Raw genomic sequence first — 18,317 nt, forward strand, 5'->3', positions numbered from 1 at the left:
ATATATTTATATTTTAGTCTCCTCCAAAAGATCTAACCCTTATATCAGACCAAAGTAAGTGCTGATCTTCATCTATCCCAGCAGGATTCAGAGGGGAACTTTAGACCTGAAATAATTTAGGCCTATGGTCCTCAGAGAACCATGATTTAAAGTGATGAAATTATAGAGTAGGTCAGTGGGCAAAAGACCAGATAGGGAGGTGGAGGCCTTGAGCCAACCCTGTTTCTATGGTTAACTGTATGTGGTGCCTAAAAGTAAGTGCTGATCTTCATCTATCCCAGCAGGATTCAGAGGGGAACTTTAGACCTGAAATAATTTAGGCCTATGGTCCTCAGAGAACCATGATTTAAAGTGATGAAATTATAGAGTAGGTCAGTGGGCAAAAGACCAGATAGGGAGGTGGAGGCCTTGAGCCAACCCTGTTTCTATGGTTAACTGTATGTGGTGCCTAGGGCAAGTCACTTTACCTCTCTGGGCCTTGATTTCCTCTCCTGTGCAATGAAAGGGTTGGAGAAGATCTCTTTGGTTCATTTCATCCAGAAAATTATATACTCCAGGAGCAGTAAACAGCCCTACTGTTTGATCTGTGTTGTGTGGAGCCACATGACTTAAATGACTGTTCAGCTAACTGGGGAGAGGAAAGTGGTATGGTGGACTTAGTTGGTAGAGGAGTAGATAACCCACCAACACACTTCAAACCCTGGGGATTCTGCTGGACTCTGGCTAGTGCCTCAGCCAGAGATGTATTTCATGCTGTTTAATAACTTTTATCATAATGCTTGGCAACATCTGGGAACTGTAGGTCGCAATTATGTCATAAATACTGTTTGTAGGTACTTTTAATTTAACTAGAGCACTTACCCACTTTCTCTTTGACCTCTTCCCTTTCTACCCCCCACCCCAACCCTGCCCCAAGGAATTGCTAATGAAGTGTAAAGAACAAAATTGACAGTTTCAGATTATTATCATGACTGAAAATTTTGCAGTGTAATTGAGACTTATTTTCCCTTTTGGGAACTCCTTAATAGCAGGTTAAACTACACATATTCAAAAGGATTGAGTTTGGCTTTTTAAAATAAGGGTGGTGGTGTCTTAGCCAGGCGTGGTGGCACACACCTTTAATCCCAGCACTAGGCCAGCCTAGTCTCCATTAGTGAATCCAGGCCAGCTGTGGCTACAGGGAGACCCTGTCTCAAAAAGACCAAAAAAAAAAAAAAAAAAAAAAAAAAAAAAACAAACAAAAAAAAACGGGTGGCCAGTGTCTAAGTCAGCCCCAGACTGAGTGCTTCTCCATCATGGTGAACCTAGTAGGTTTCTTAATTGTCACTAGGCCTGAATTACAGTTATTTCCCTTTAGTGAAGACAACAGAAAACAGTGGTAACACCTGCATTCTAAGGCTCTGCCACTAAGTGATCATGTTACCTGGGTTTTAATTTTTGGATCTATAAAATAGAAGAATTTGGCCTAACTCCCTCTAGAATCCTCAGGCATCTTAGGGATTTGGTACCATGCTTTCTGGACCACGGTGTGGTAAAGGGTTTCTTGAAGGATGTCTGGTCAGGGTGTGTTTTCTCCTCCCATCATGGCAGAGGGATAATGAAGACAAACAGAACTGCAGTAGATTGAACTTTTAGATACTTCGCCCAGGGCCCCACAACCAGTGTGGGGAATTGTATTCACCTGTTGTGAAATGAGCCTCCCTTTGTGCTTAGGAATACAGTGAATTTAGGTTCAGCAAAGAAGAGGACTAGCTTTAATCACAGCACTTGGAAGTCAGAGGCAGGTGGATCTCTGTGAGATCAAGGCTAGCCTCTACATAGCCTCTACATAGTTCCAGGCCAGCTGGGATTATGGAGAGACCCCATCTCACAATCAAACAAAAAACCAACCAGAGAAGAATAACCTGAACCAAAGAACCAACTGTCTTGGGTGGTGGTTAATTACACCAACCCCAGAATTGCCAAATACTAGTTAACTCTCTCAGCTGCTTTGTTTGGAAACCACACAATATGTTCAGTTAGACTGCCCTTTACTGCATCCCCAACTAGATACCTGACTCCTATCCAAAGTAAATGTCATAGCTACTTCTATTGACTCATTATCAGGAAATACAACAGTCGGTGGGCTGGCTAGAAGGAACTGGATGGTTGATGAATTATTGCTGATCCTTACTCAGGTAAACTGAGCATAACAGAATTTGGAACAATTTAGAAGCAGTCTGAAATCCTTAAAACTAGATACAAGGAGGTAGAAAAGTCTCTTACTATTACCAGCATTCTAATTCTGCACTGTTTTGCTATTTGGATCAGAGGTGTGAATGAGATATGATTGGAGAGCAGCGTTGAAGTATAATAAACTTTTTAGTATCCATCTAAGTAGGTCTTTGCTTAGATAACTTCAAAGGCAGACTTTTGGTTGCTGAGAATTTAGCCCAGTTTTCTGGGCTAACTGAGGCTTGTTCTGTGGATCATGAGGGTTTTTCTTTATTGTGGACAGGGCTTCATGGAGTGGGTCTGTGCTCTTACCAGACACTGATTTCAGACTCATGCTGCTGCAGTTGTGAGTTCTTTTTTTAAAAAAATTATTTTATTTAGCATTATTTTATGTATGATATGTGTGCATGTATGTACATGATATTATGTGTGGAAGTCAAAGAACAACTTGCAGGAGTCAGTTTTCTTTCTACCATGTGGGTCCCCTGGATCAAACTTAGGTCATCAGGCTTGGCAGCAGCCTCCTTTGCTCACTGAGCCATCTCCCTGGCTCTGCTGTTGTGCATTCTTTTGACCTTCATCAGGCTCCATTTCTTTCTTTCTTTTTTTTTTTTCGAGACAGGGGTCTCCCTGTAACCCCAGCTGGTCTAGGCACCATTTCTTACCATGTGATCAAATGACAAATAATTGAACTCTGCTGAGTTCTTTTATAAAGCAACCAGAATCTCCAATGGCCAGGCTTTGTTTAATTTATAGAAGGTGATATTGTTATAAGTAGAATTGTAGATACAAGTGTCTTTTTAATGCCTGTCAAGGTCCTCTGTTATAGGTACCATTTTCAGGTACTTCCTGCTGGATTGACATGCTGTACAGGTGTTTTTTTTGTTATATAACCTCCAGCTATACATATGCATTCATTATATATTTTTAAAGTCTTACAGGACTAGATTCCTGTGATGATCCACCAGAAAAATGTCTTTTTGATTTTTCAAAATCAGTGAATCCATTTTGTAGTTTTCAACTAGTTAGAACCAACAGAAGAATACAGTTGTTAAGCTGGGCGTGGTGGCATGCACCTCTTGCCCCACCTGAGGTGGAGAATTGCTTGAATACACAAGTTCAAGACCAGTTTTGGGCTGGTGAAATGGCTCAGTGGGTAAAGGCACTTTCCACCAGTCTGACCTGAGTTCAATCGCTGGAGCCCACATGGTAGGAAAGAACCAGCTTCCTCAAGTTGTCCTCAGCCTTCCATGCTTGTACAGTCACCAGCACCACACACGATAAATATAAGTATTTTTTAAAATTAAAAAAGGAAAAATGACCAGCTGTGGTAACATAGCAAGACTTCATTAAAAAAAAAAGCCGGGCGTGGTGGAGCATGCCTTTAATCTCAGCACTCGGGAGGCAGAGGCAGGCGGTTCTCTGTGAGTTCAAGGCCAGCCTGGTCTACATAGCGAGTTCCAGGACAGCTGGGGATACAGGGAGGCCCTGTTTCAAAAAAACCAAAAAAAAAAAAAAAAAAAGGACGGGTGTAGTGGCACATGCTTTTAATGCTTTTAGTCCCAACACTTGGGAGGCAGAGGCAGGTGGGGTCTGCATAGTGAGTTCCAGGCCAGCCAGGCCTCTGCTTTGTTAATCCATCAAACTCCATCCACCCACACTGCATCAACATGCGAGGTCTTGTCTTGCCCCCCTTTGGAGAATACCCTTCCCACCTCCATGCATTATTACTAAACTAAAGGTAATAATTATAAGCACTCATTCTTTAGCACATTCTGATTGACTTGAGATTCATTATTTTCATTTGGAGACATGCGACTCTGCTTTCAAGAGTTTGTATGCCCAAATTGCGTAACAAAAACAAAATACTTTAGAAATTGCCTGTGATCCTCCCTTCACTTGCCAACGTACCTGTAAGTCTTTCCTGTAATGCTGAAATGTATGTATTCCTTATCAAACCAAAGTAAGCTCTTTTTTTTTTTTTTTTTTCTGTCTTTTTTGAGACAGGGTCTCCCTGTAGCTCCAGCTGTCCTGGAACTCACTATGTAGACCAGGCTGGCCTTGAACTCACAGAAATCCACCTGCCTCTGCCTCCCGAGTGCTGGGATTAAAGGCGTGTGCCACCACGCCCGGCAATAAGCTCATTTTGTTTGTTTGAGATAGCATCTCAGGTACCCAACCTGGCCTCCCAACTCCTTATGTAGCTAAGGATTCCGGGTCCTTTTGCTTCTACCTCCCAGGTACTGGAATGACAGGCGTATGTCACCATGCCTGGTTTATGTGGTACTGTGGATTCAACTCAGGGCTTCATGTATGCTAGACAAGTACTCTATCAACTGAGCTACATCCCCAGCCCACCAAAATGAACTCTTAAGTGCTTTGCCTTCACTTACCTCTGGGACCAACTATCCAGTGGATTTGAGCCCTGGTAAGGAGACTTTTCACTGCAAAAGACAGCTTGATTGTTTGGTAGGGTGTAGGTTTCAGGAACCTAGACAGACAGAAACATGCATATATGTATACATATGTGTATGTATGCTTATATATAATGACTTGTATTGAAAACACATGCCAGTATACTTCTAGCATTATATAATTATACTTTTAATTGGAAGCAATAGTTTTTCTTTAAAAAATTTTTTTTGTCTTTTTTTTTTTTTTTTGAGACAAGGTCTCCGTGTAGCCCCAGCTGTCCTGGAACTCACTAGGTAGACCAGGCCGGCCTCGAAATCTTTTCTTTAAAATTTAAAAATTACATTTACTCATTTATTGTGTATAGAGGGGTATAGGTAGGGTGTGTGTGTGTGTGTGTGTGTGTGTGTGTGTCTGTCTGTCTGTCTGTCTGTCTGTCTGCCTGCCTGCCTGCCTGTGGAGTTTAGAGGACCACTTGTGGGAGTTGGTTTTCTCCTTCGTGTGTCCCAAGAATCAAACTCAGGTCATCAGGCTTGGCATCAGACACCTTTAACTGCTGAACCATCTTGCCTGCCCATAATGCTTTTCGTAACCTTAAAACTAAAGTTAGGATTATATAACATACAGTAATTCAATGGCTATAAAAGAATGTTAGGTGAAACAATAGCAGCAGAAAATACAGAGGGAAAAATGCTGAACAAACCAAAAATAGGTCTGATACTGCTGAAAGAAAAAGAATGTTATTAACCAGACGATTGCACGCTGATATCATAAATACTGTAGTCTGTTGGGTGGAAGTGGAGATGAGACAAGGTTGATAGAAAAGATTGTTATTTGAACACTTATCCTACTAAAGTAGTACTGTCATTCTACTGCTTGAATGTGGCTTTTAAAGATGCATAATTTGGACTTGGTTAACTTGCATACCACTTAAGAAGTTGCTTGCAAAATGATGGTGTGTGTGTGTGTGTGTGTGTGTGTGTGTGTGTGTGTGTGTACATGTGTGTGGCTCACAAGTGGAGAAATAATATTAATGATATAAAAATAGTGATTGCAATCCTGTTTTATGCTTCATTCTTTTTTTTTTTTTTTAATCTTTTAATCTTTTTGACACAGGGTCTCCCTTTAGCCCCAGCTGGCTGGAACTCATATGTAGACCAGGCTGACCTTGAAGTCTCAGAGATCCTTCTGCCTCTGCCTCCCAAGTTCGGGGAATAAAGGTGTGTGCCACTACGCCCGGCTTATGCTCCATTCTTATAAATGAGACAGAGGTTACAATCTGCATCAAGCATAGATCACTTTGGAAAGCTGGGGTATGAAGCTACTTGTTCTCTCCAATTCAGACTTTATAACTGGCTTCTCCCTTTTGTTATTTCATAGGCAGTCAATCTGGAAACTAGTTTTTGAAAGCTATGTCTGAAATTTATACAGCATTTCTGAAATCTTTAAGGAGGAGTATTCAGCGATCCTGTGTTCGAATCTCAGACGAGTTGTCAGTATCTGCTGTGCTAATACAGGGGACAGGGAAGAGTGGAAATAAGCCATGAGTTTAGTTTTAGACATGACTCCCGAGTCTAAGGCACGGGTCTTTGCTGGCTGCTCTCCAGCTGCTGGTGAGCCACTCTTTGCCTGTTTTGGGCTGGGGAGATGGCTCAGTCAAATGCTTGCCTTACAATGTAAGGACCTGAATTAGGATCCCTGGCACCCACATAAAGGCTGACTGTGGTGGTACCTGCAATCCCCACACTGGGGAGGAGAGGAGGTTCCCTGGGACTTGGTGTTCAATCAGTCTAGTCAAATAGGAAAGCTCCAAGTTCAGTGAGAGACCCTGTCCCAAAGAATAAAGTGGAAAGCAATTGAGGAAGACATCTGACATCAACTTATGACTTCTGTGTGCATGTGCAGACATGTGCCTATACACAAATATGTACATACAGCACCCCAAAAATTATGAGTTTTGCTAGACACTTTATTTTTGTACTTTTTGACCACTACCTGCCCTTGGGTCACTGAAGACCTTCCCTAAACAAAGTTATTTCAGAGGCATTTTAGAAAGGATTTTTTTCTTAAATCTAAGATGTTAAATTAGATATGATGCATGCTTATAATGTAAACTGCAGGAGGTGAAGCAAGAAGATTGTGAGTTCAAAGCCCTCCTCAGCTGCATAGCAAGACCAAGACATGTCAGCTGCATAGGAAGACCCTGTCTCAAAAAACAATAAGGTAAACAAAAAAGAACCACTACAGATTGGCCAAGTTGAGAATACTGAGAATCATTACATGGTTGGCACCCTGTTTTTTACTCCTCCCTTCCACATAGCTATTAAGTGGAGAAAGTGCTGTTTCATGAAATGATAAAGCTGCTAGTCTTTGTAAAGCATTGCTTATAATCAGAGCATTGGATATCTAGACCTGATGTGGGAGGAAGGAGCTAGTTGAAGTCTGCTGAACAGGGTTACCATGAGGACCCTTCTACCACCATTGAAGCCCACAAATAAAATATGCTGGTTTAAAGATGTATAATTTAGCCGGGCGTGGTGGTGCGCGCCTTTAATCCCAGCACTTGTGAGACAGAGGCAGGTGGATCTTTGTGAGTTCGAGGCCAGCCTGGTCTACATAGTGAGTTCCAGGACAGCTGGGGCTACAAGGAGACCCTGTCTCAAAAAGACAAAAAAAGATGTACAATTTGGCCGGGCTTGGTGGTGCACGCCTGTAGTCCCAGCACTTGGGAGGCAGGGGCAAGCAGATCTCTGTGAATTTGGAAAAGCCTGCCTGGTCTACATAGTGAGTTCCAGGCCAGCTGGGGTTGCAGGGAGACCCTGTCTCAAAAAGACAAAAAAAAAAAAAAAAAAAAAAAAAAAAAAGCTGTACAATTTGAGGGCTGGAGAGATGGCTCAGTGGTCAAGAGCATTAGCTATTTTCCCAGAGAACCCAGGTTTGGTTCTCAGCACCCACATGGTGATTAACAACTGTTGGTAACTCCATTTCCAAGGGATCTGACATCATCTGGCTCCATAGGCATTACATGCACATGATGCACAAAATTCAGACAAAGCACTAATACACATAAAAATAAATAAAATTTTAAAATGTGCATTGGATTTGATCAATTTACATGCCACTTAAATTGCTTACAAAAATGATGGTGTGTGTGTTTTTAATTTTATTTATTTGTATTTTATGTGTTTGAGTGTATTGCCTGCTTGTATGTAAGTGCACCTGTGTTGTACAGTGCCCGAGGAGGTCAGAAGAGGGTGTTGAATCCCCTAGAACTGGAGTTAAGGACAGTTGTAAGCCAACATGTGGATGCTGGGAATTGAACCCAGGTCCTCTGCAAGAGCAGCCAGTGCTCTTAACTTCTGAGCCATCTCTCTAGCCCTGGCAAGGGAGTTTTATAAATAGAAAAGCAATTAAAATCCTGCCTATGGGGCTGGAGAGATGGCTTAGTGCTTAAGAGAACTGACTTCTCTTGGAGAGGACCCAGGTTTGATTCCCAGCATCCACATGTTGGCTTACAACATGGCGGCTACGAACCATCCGTAACTCCAATTTCAGGGGAATCCGAAGCCCTCTTCTGACCTCCGCGGCATTGCACAGCATGGGTGCACTCACATACATGCAGACAGTACACTCATACACATAAAATAAAAGTAAAAAATAAAATAAAAAGAAATCCTGCCTTATTAAATGGGACAGAGATTACAATCTGCATCAGGCATGGATTACTTTGGAAAGCATCATCTGCTTTGAGGAGCCAGGCTTCAAAGGCCTGAGGCTGGGCATTTCTGAAATGATCTTGGTCACTTAGTATGAGAGGAGCTATGTGGACAGAGCCTGATGTCTTTGGGGACTATTCACTGATGGGTGTTAAGTTTTAGGGTAGGCTAGAATTCCTGCCTATCATTCTCACCCTCTGCAGGGTTCCTTGTTGGTCACATTCTAGAAGCCATTGTCAAAGCCAGGAGTATATATTAACTAATTTCAAACACGAGTCAGCTTCCACGAGTCAGCTTTCACGTATCATGAAGCAGATGTAGCTTCGACATTTTTCCATTTTTAGGCCTTGTGGAAACTAGCCTATGTAACTGTAGGGTCTGTTCCTGTTTTTCATCTGCTGTAGAAAGCACCGCAGTCTGAAGTGGCTGGGCAATAATGGACAAGTCCATTATCATGAAGCAGTGTTTTTCATTGTTCAGGAACAAATAGTTCTCAGCTGTGTTCAGTAGCGCACGAAGATCTAGAAGCATATTTAATTAGTGTTAGTTATAGCAACTATATTTGGAAGTAGGTATTTTTATACTTCAAAAAAATGCTGGAAGCTGAGTATGGTGTCATGCATCTTTAGTGCCCACTCGGGAGGCAGAAGCAGGCAGATCTCTATGAAATCCACACCAGCCTGGTCTACGTAGTGAATTCCAGGCCAACTGGGTCTTTAGGGAGACTCTTAAAAAAGCAAAACAAAACAAAAATTCTGTAGAGCTAGGAATGTGTCGCTTAGTTGGTAGGGTGCTTACCCAGCATGCTTGAAGCCCTAGGTTTGATCCCCAGCACCACATAAACTCCTCTTGGTGGTATACACCCAAGAAGAGGGAAGGAGGGAGGGAAGGAAAGAGGCATGGGAGGGAGGGTAAACTGAAAAATTATGGTTGGAGTTTTGAAAACCCAGATATTTTTGTAATACATATTTGTCTTAGGAGAGTATGGCAGTGTTTGCAATGACTCCCCAGGCACGGCCTAATTTGAAACAGTAAAGAGCAGAGCCTGTCATTCTGAGAGGGTTTGCAAGAAATCTCTGGACACTAACTGGCAGCTAGAGCTCAGCTGCTGAGGTCAACTTCTTGCTAAACCTTGTGTTTTGAGAGTCTTAGAAGGCTATGCTAGTTGTATGATGAATACTTTATTTCGATTCACCAGTCAACCATAGACAATTGCTCTTCCTGTGGTTTCTACAAAGCCAAACAAGGCAGGTGGCTTGTGTCTCCACACTAGTAGTAAAAGAATACTCATGTTTTGGTGTTTTCAATTTTTTGTTTTGTTTTGTTTTTTGTTTTTTTGAGATGGGGTCTCCCTGTAGCCCTAGCTGGCCTGGAACTCACTATATAGACCAGACTGGCCTTGAACTCACAGAGGTCCGCCAGCCTCTGCCTCCTGAGTGCTGGGATTAAAGACGTGTGCCACCGCACCCGGCTTTGTTTTAAATATTTTAAAATTATTTTTCTTTTATTTTATGTTATTTTATTTATTTATTTATTTTTATTTTGTGTATGAGTGTTATGCCTGCATGTAAGTAAGCACACCCGTGTTGTGCGATGCCCTCAGAGGACAGAAGAGGCTGTTGGATCCCCTGGAACTGGAGTTATGGACAATTGTTAGCTGCCATGTGGATGCTGGGATTCGAACCCAGGTCTTCTGCAAGAACAGTGTTCTTAACTGCTAAGCCATCTCTCCAGCCCCAAATTATTTTTATTTTATGTGTTTGCGTGTATTGCCTGCATGTATGTAAGTATACTTGTGTCATGCAGTGCCCATGGAGGTCAGAAGAGGGTGTCAGATCCCCTGGAACTGGAGTTACAGATGGTTGTTAACCGCCATGTAGGTGCTAGGAACTGAATCCGGTTCCTCTGCAAGAGCAGCCAGTGCTCTTAACCACTGAGCCATCTCTCCAGACTGTTTTAGTGATTTTTTTTTCAAGTTGAAAAAAAATTTTTATTGTTGTGTAGAAATATATATATATACATAAAAATCCCCAACAAAACATGCTATTCTCTCATTTCTCATCCTCTTCTCTGGTATAAAGGATATTATTACACCCTATTCAAACTTCACCCAGATGTCCAGACAATGCCCCATCTGTGTATTCGTTTGTATTTGTAGGCTGCATAGTCATGTAGCTGTCTGCAGACACCAGGTCGCCCTTGTACTCCATCCCCACTTCAGTTTCACCTTCACTGGCTTTCCTATCAGTCCATTGAGAAAAGGTTTGGGATTGCGGGGGGTGTAATCAGGAACACTCAGGTTTTCCCATTTTGCTTTAAATGTGTTCCTCTGATTCTTTGCCTTCTAAAATTTCCTGGGGTGTGGGAAACAGGTGCTTTTTCTCAATGGTTACACTGCGACGTCTCTCCAGCCCCCACAATTCCTTGTTTTGTTAGGCTGTGGACCTGTCTGTTTGCAGGAAGAATCAACACTTTGAAAAGTGATGCAGCTCTTGTCTGGACATGTTTTTTTGTTTGTTTGTTTTGTTTTCGTCTTTTTGAGACACGGTCTCCCTGTAGCCCCAGCTATCCTAGAACCCACTATGTAGACCAGGCTGGCCTTGAACTCACAGAGATCTGCCTGCCTCTACCTCCCAAGTTCTGGGACTAAAGGAGTGTGCCACCAGGCCTGGCAAGGTGGTAGGTTTTATAAAGGATGGTTCTGAGGGTAGGAGTTTGTGACTGTACATGTCCAAAGTAAAGGATATACTGACCTGAAAATTCTCTACATCTTGTTGCAGATTTTTGGAAGTACCAGCACAATAACACTGCCTGAAACCTTGTTGTTTGTTTCAACCCTGGATGGAAGTTTGCACGCTGTCAGCAAGAGGACAGGCTCAATCAAGTGGACTTTAAAAGAAGGTAATTTGAATTGTCCTTGGGTGACATGGACATTTGCTTAGCTGCTTCCAAGTAAACATATTCCAGAGAAAAATGCATATATGTTGTTTAATTAAATAAGGAGAATGAGCTAGAAAGAGGAATTCTACTCAGAGGGCACGTGTATAGCCAGAACTGCTGTGATTACCACTGAGTGCATCAGATGAAGAAGCCATCTTATCTCTTATGCCTCATTGCTTCTGTCCAGACTCAAGTTTAAATAGCTCTAGGCTTTTCTATTAATAGCTCTGACTGGTTGGTCTTTCTGAAGACCTACTGCATTAGATTTGTTAAGTTCTAATGATTAGAATCTTGTAATCATAATTACAGGACAATATCTTCTCAACTCTTCAGATTATTCATTTGTTTTTATAGAGGCTGAAATCACCAGGGGCTGTCAGATTTGACATTCACCTTAACTTCACCACGTTATTGGGTTATTGAGATAAGGAAAATGAAAGCCTGGGCTTGTTTTCATTTAACCCCTCTCATGACTATCCTGTTATCTTGATCTTCCTGGTAGTACTCAGCAGTGGGAAACTACAGCTGGGAAATTCATCCTATTTAATTTCCAGGGTGATCCTCCTGGATGAAGCCAGGCACATATCAGGATTTCAGGCTTTCAGTATCATCTCTATTACTCTGTCCCATAATAAGTCCTAACTCAGGTCTGACTAGCACACTCTCTCTTGTCACTGTTTTATGGTTCATGAGTTTGTTTTGTTTTTTTTCTTTTTTTGAGACAGTGTCTCCTTGTAGCCCCAGCTGGCCTGGCACTCACTATATACACCAGGCCGGCCTTGAACTTAGAGATCTGCCTGCCTCTGCCTCTCAAGTACTGGGATTTTTAAAGGCATGCACCACAATGCCCAGCTTTTTTTTTAAGTGAATGAGTGTATTGTCTGCATGTGTGTGAGTGTCCTGCAATGCCCACGGAAGTCAGAGGAAGGTGTCAGATCCCCTGGAACTGGAGTTACGGATAGTTGTTAGCTGCCATGTGGGTGCTGGGAATTGAACCCGGGTCCTCTGCAAGAGCAGTCAGTGCTCTTAACTGCTGAGCCATGGCTCGTAAGTATTTTCATGAGCACAACAGCAATTTTCCTTTGTTAAAGAAAGGATAGAAAGATTGGAAAAATATTGTCAGGTGTCAAAAGGTCACCACATCACTTTGTCACTTTAGCAGCAAACCTGTTCATAGGTAACAGCAGCCAGGACTGCTCCCAACTTACCTGTTTGCACCCTGCCTGGATCAGCAAGGACTTTAAAGTACCCAAGGGCCAGCTCTGTCAGAAATGGGTAGCCAGAAGATTCTTAGTTCTATCTTTGAATTGTAGGCGCTGAGAACTCACGTGTACTATTTCTTTTTTTATGGTTTAAGCCTTTGTATTTTTAAATGAAATTAGCATTTTTTTAAATTCCAGATTTTTTTTTTTTTTTTTTTTGAGACAGGGTCTCCCTGTAGCCCCAGCTGGCCTGGAACTTGCTAAGCAGACCAGGCTGGCCTCGAATTCACAGAAATCTGCCCACTTCTGCCTCCCGAGTGCTGGGATTAAAGGCGTGCGCCACCACGGCTGGCCAGATCTTTTTGTTTTATACAAAGATAAAAACCAACAACCTACAAAGACTTGGGAGAAACGTTTTGGCTGCTGTCCCTCAGTGTCTCTCTCGGCAGGGCGGCCCTGCCACCTGAGCCGCTTTGTTTCTCACTTCAGTCTTCATTGCTGTAAGCAGACTTGGCTGTGTCCAGCACAACTGGGGCTTGTCTTGTCTGTTACCTTGTCAAACATGTTAATCATTTTGTTCTCCCCTGTAACTTCGAGGTATAAGAATTTGCCCCCCCACTCCCCATTTAACATATATTTAGAGAACTTAAGCCTGGGAAAGATACTATTATAGGACATGGAGAAAATGGGAAACCTTGTCCTCAGGGCAGGATTCTGTAACTATTGTAGGAAAGTTCTAGCAAGATGCTGTGAACCTGTATCATGTAAACACAGGTCAGGCTGGTGAAGCTATGGTGTCAGAGGTGGGCCATGAGCAGGGTGGATGGAATTCATTTGGGACAGAGGCCTGACAAAGAGCAAAGGGAGCTGCAGGTTCTGGGGAAAGGACTGACACATTCAGCAGGAAAGAGGCAGAGGATTAGAGGGCCACAGGGATGTTGAGCCTGACTGACTAAACAGGAAATTGGGAGCTATTAACGTGCTTGAGCAGGTGAGTGACTCATCAGATGCTCTGCTTTCAGATTAATCCAACAGTAGCCTTTGTGGGATGACTAGAAACAGGAAGGTGATCTGAAAATGGGGTAGGGGAAAGACTAGAGATAGATTTGATAGAATCCAGCCACTGATTAGATGGGAGGAGCAGAGAAGAGTTAAGGATGGATTAGAGATACTTGATTAAGAGCTGAGCATTTCAAGTAATATTCATTATGTTGTAGGTTTCATTGCCGAGAATAAACTATGTATGCAGTAGTTGCTTTGTTATTATCGTTTTTGGTTGGTACAGGCTTTCATGTAGCCCAGACTGGCCTCAAACTCCTTATATAGCCAGAGATGACCTTGAACTCCTGATCTTCCTGCCTCTACCTCCCAAGTGCTGGGATTATAGATATGTGTCACCATGCTCAGCCTAGACTACTTTTTATTTTTTTATTTTTATTCTTTTGGTCTTTTTGAGACAGAATCTCCCTATATAGCCCCAGCTGGTCTGGAACTCACTATGTAGACCAGGCTGGCCTCAAATTCACAGAGATCTGCCTGCCTCTGCCTCCCTAGTGCTGTGACTAAATTCGTGCCCCACCACACCCGGCTTAGACTACATTTTAAAATTAAATTAAGCCCTGGATAGCAGTAACCTCAATTTGTATTTCTGTACAAAGATGGTAACACCTTGATACTATGAGTTGATAATGTAATTTTAATCTTGTGGTTATAACTAAATACTTGGTATATTTAAACTGTTAGTATGCAAATAGATTATGAAACTATCTAGACAGTGTTCTAGACCCAGCAAGGGAACAGAATAGGAGAAAAAAACTCCCTTGCCCGCCAAGTTTTGATTCTAGTAGGGAAACATTTGGGAAAAAATTCATGGTGAAAAGAATCATGGAGAACATTGGAGTAGGAAAGTAGATCAGTGCTAGGTTGGGGTAGGGCTAGGGGACTGCAATTTTAAACAGGCCCCACTGAGAATATGTCATTTGAGCAAGACCTCAGGGAAGCATGGGCATCTTGTAGGGAGAGACATGATGGAGTATTACTGGTTGAGTAGTGGGGGTGGCCTTGAGGTTATAACCCTATCCAGCTTCTGGTCTGCCTCCATGATGCTACCAGCTACCTCTTGCTCCTACTGACATGGACTAAGCCCCTCCTGTCATGCCTTCCCCCCCTCCCATGATGGACTGTGCCCTCTAAACTGTGAGCCAAAATAAATCTCTCCCCCCTTAAGTTGCTTCTGTCTGGTATTTTGTCATGACAATGAGAAAGGTAACTAATATGTAGGACAGGGATGGGAATACTCTCAACTGAAGAGTATGCAGTGGGTGGGTATGAGACAGTAGGAGGTGAGCTGAATCTAGAGAGGTGATAGGGCCAGTCAGATAGGACATAAGATAGGACATGTTCTGCCTTTACATAATTTATTATAAAGGTGCCCTTTTGCTTTCCTGAATTAAAATTTATAGATAGTAAATACATCTATATGTATGTATGTATTTATAAATACTAAATACATACGGTTTTTTACAAAGAAATCTATTGCCCAACTGGTAATCTAAAACTGAACAATAGGAAAAAAAAATTTTAAGTTGAGATAGAGTCTCACTGTATATCCCAGGTTGGTTTGGAACTTACTGTGTGGCCTAGGTTGACCTCAGACTTATGAGTCTTCTGACTCAGACTTCTGGGTACAGGTATTATAGGCATATATTACCATATCTTGCTCAGGAACATAGTTTTTTCTTGTTAATTTTTTTTTTTTTTTTTAGACAAGGTCTCTTTTTAGCCCCAGCTGGAACTTACTGTGTAGCTCAACAAGAACCCAAACTTATGACAGTCTTCCTGCCTCAGCCTCCTGCATACTGGGATTACAGACAACCATATTTTATTATTTTTATTTTACGTGTATGAGTGTGTTGCCTGCATGTATATAAGTGCACCAGTGTTGTGCAGTGCCTGCAGAGGTCAGAAGAGGGTGTTGGATTTCCCTGGGACTGGAGTTATAGTTATTAGCCATCATGTGGTACTGGGAATAGAATCCATGTCTTCTACAAGAGCAGCTGGTACTCTTAACCACTGAGTCATCTTTCTAGCTCCTAATTTTAAATTTTTTAACTTTTGAGAATTTCATACTTGAGTATTATCTTTGCATTATTTCCATTCCTCTCAGTCCTCCACCAACTCCTACCATGTCCCCCCATTCCCTCTCAACTTCTTGTCCTCCTCTTTGATTTTATACACACACTCATGCACATACACACGCATGCACGTACATGCACACACACACACACAGAGTCCATTTAGTGGTGCTCATGTGTACCTGTGTTTAGGGTTGTCCATTTGGGATTAGACAACCTCTCAGGGAGCTCATCCCTAGAGAAAACTGATTCTCCCTCCCTCAGCATCCATTGATTGACTATAGCGCTTTGTCTTGAGGTGCCATTCCCCTTATTCTACCATTTTGTGGAGATTTCATTGGTACAGCTTTCCTATCACATCTAGAATGCATTAGCTAGCAGTACCCTCCAGCTTTTACATTCTTTCCACCCCTTCTTCTGTGATGTTCCCTGAGCCTTAAGTGTAGAGGTTGCATTGTAGAGGTGTTGCTCAGGGTGGGGCACCTCACAGCCACTTGTTCTTTGCATTTGACCAGTTGTGAAACTTTGTCATAGTCTCCAACTGTTGCAAAAAGAAGCTTTTTTGATGAGTGGTGAGAGATATATTTGTCTATAAACATAAGGATATGTATTGAAACTACAGTGAGAAATTGCATCGGTCTAGGGAAGTGACAGAAGGAGGTTCTTCTCTAGGGTTTGTGACCTCCCCAGGTCATGTGTACATCATAACTGTGTTTACAGTACCACACGTGATTTCCCTCCCATTCAGTGGGCCTTAAGTTCAAGTAAACAACTGTCGATTACCCCCCAAGATAAAAGTACCAGTATTGTACCAGTAGAGATATATTGCTGAGCCAGTCATTGTTGTGGTTTGTAGATTTTACAGCTGGGTAAAATCATTGATTAGTTTTCTCCATTGGCAGCTTGCATAGTATCTTCTGATATTATGAAAGTGAGTAATTTTAATCACACATGCAGAATTTAACATGTAGATACTTGAGGGACACTTCACCTGTCTGAGAGTGCTGAGTCTGTTGATGGAGGTGAGGATACCAGCACAGCTGTAGAGACTGGCTTTCCAAGATGGTGAGCACTTCTTGGTAATGTTCCGTACAAAAGAAGCACAGTCTTAATTTGATTTATACAGTACTTAAAGCCTGAGAAAATTCAGTGTATGATGTCATGCAAAGCATTCTTTTGGTGCCTAAGTGTAAAACAGGACTTAGGCCTGTAGGGACTACAGAATGAGATCAAGACCAGGTGGGCTTAGGACTTAATTGTTCCTAAAGGTTTTTGGTCCATGTGAGTGGCACATAAGAGCAGTGTGTCTGCTTGTTCAGGACTGACTAGCACCTCTGGCCCCAAAATTTCTGTTGTCCCTCAGTCCCTATGGCTATCAGAAAATTCCCTCACAGATTTCTGAGCACTCCCTGGTAAACTGTGCCATTCCAATAAAGAGCACTCAGGAAGACCTGGTAGCCAGTAGGACATTGGTGTTTTTTGAGCTACTGGAAGAATTTAAATGGAGGAGTGACATGCCTAGGTATTACAGGTCAAATATGTCCTTGCTGATTCATTAGGTTGGAACCTTAAGCCCAGTGTGATGATATGTGGAGGAATATCACAAGAATGAGACCCCACCATTATGTTAATGTCTGTTTGAAAAGAGGAAGAGAGACAAGAGTGTTTTCCCTCCCCTGTGCCCATGTTAAGCCACAGTGAGAAAGTGGCTTTCTGCTAGCCAGGAGAGCCCTCATGACAACCAGACCATGCTGGCATCCTGATCAGAGAATTTCAGCCTCCAGAACTAGGAGAAATTGATGTTTCTTAGAAGTCCCTCAGGTCCATGGTGTTTTGTTACGGCAGCCTGCACAGAATAAGGTACAAAATGGTCTCCAATTTTCAGTTATCAAAGGAGCTGTATTAAATGAGCCTGAACTGACACACCAGGAAGAAGTTGGGATACTAGGCAGAAGTGTACTGCACAAGTCCAGGCAAGGGAGGATGCTGACTGGGGCCTGAGACACTGGAGGGAGTGGGAGAGACTTGCTCATGCAAGTGCAGACTTTCTGCCCATCAAATGGTGTTCTTCCAGATTCATACCAGCAACTCCATTTCATGGTTTCCTAACTTTACTTTTTTCAGGAGCCAAAAACCTGCAATTGTTTTTTCTCCTTTCCACACTGGCTTTTGGCAGGTACTTTTGTTCCTCGACCAAACATGTGTTGCTATTCCCAGAAATAGAGGTATCTTGTACCATAGGGGCAAATTGTACCTAGAAGAAAGAAAAAAAGGAGCTTATTTATTTTTTGGAACTAAGGTGAAATCTTTCTGATCTTGATTTTGTGTAATTTGATATTTGGAACTGTAACATCACTGTTTTTGAAATTTCTCCAGTGAACAGAGTTGAGTATGTTTCATTTCTGCAATTTCAGACAAAATGCCAACTAAGTATGGGACTGCCACATACTGTTTTAGGTTAGCTTTACATAGCTCACTTTGGCTTGGTGCAGTTGAATGGGCTCCTATTATTATTTCCAGAACTGGTTTAAAGCTCCTTGTCCTTAATTCTGCTTTTTGACACCCAAATAGTCATCAAATTAGCAGTTACTCTTTAGTAACTGTATTAGTCAGGGTTCTCCAAAGAAACAGAACCAGTAGAATGAATATGTATAGAGATTTATCAGCTTAGCTCACAGGATAGAGTCCGAGTAGTCCAA

The 18,317-nt window shown here is 42.2% G+C and overlaps 1 protein-coding gene across 1 annotated transcript in view; it reads left to right on the top strand.

Annotated features, from left to right (window-relative positions):
- Ern1 (endoplasmic reticulum to nucleus signaling 1) overlaps window positions 1–18,317 on the top strand; it is a 103,270-nt gene that overhangs the window by 19,005 nt on the left and 65,948 nt on the right. The window contains exon 2 of the mRNA XM_008846579.3: window positions 11,123–11,243. Coding sequence (XP_008844801.1) covers window positions 11,123–11,243 — 121 coding nt within the window. The remainder of the gene's footprint in view (window positions 1–11,122; window positions 11,244–18,317) is intronic.

The sequence above is a fragment of the Nannospalax galili genome, unplaced genomic scaffold (genome assembly GCF_000622305.1).
Source record: "Nannospalax galili isolate Female #2095 unplaced genomic scaffold, S.galili_v1.0 scaffold1023, whole genome shotgun sequence".
In the NCBI taxonomy this organism is placed as follows: domain Eukaryota; kingdom Metazoa; phylum Chordata; class Mammalia; order Rodentia; family Spalacidae; genus Nannospalax; species Nannospalax galili.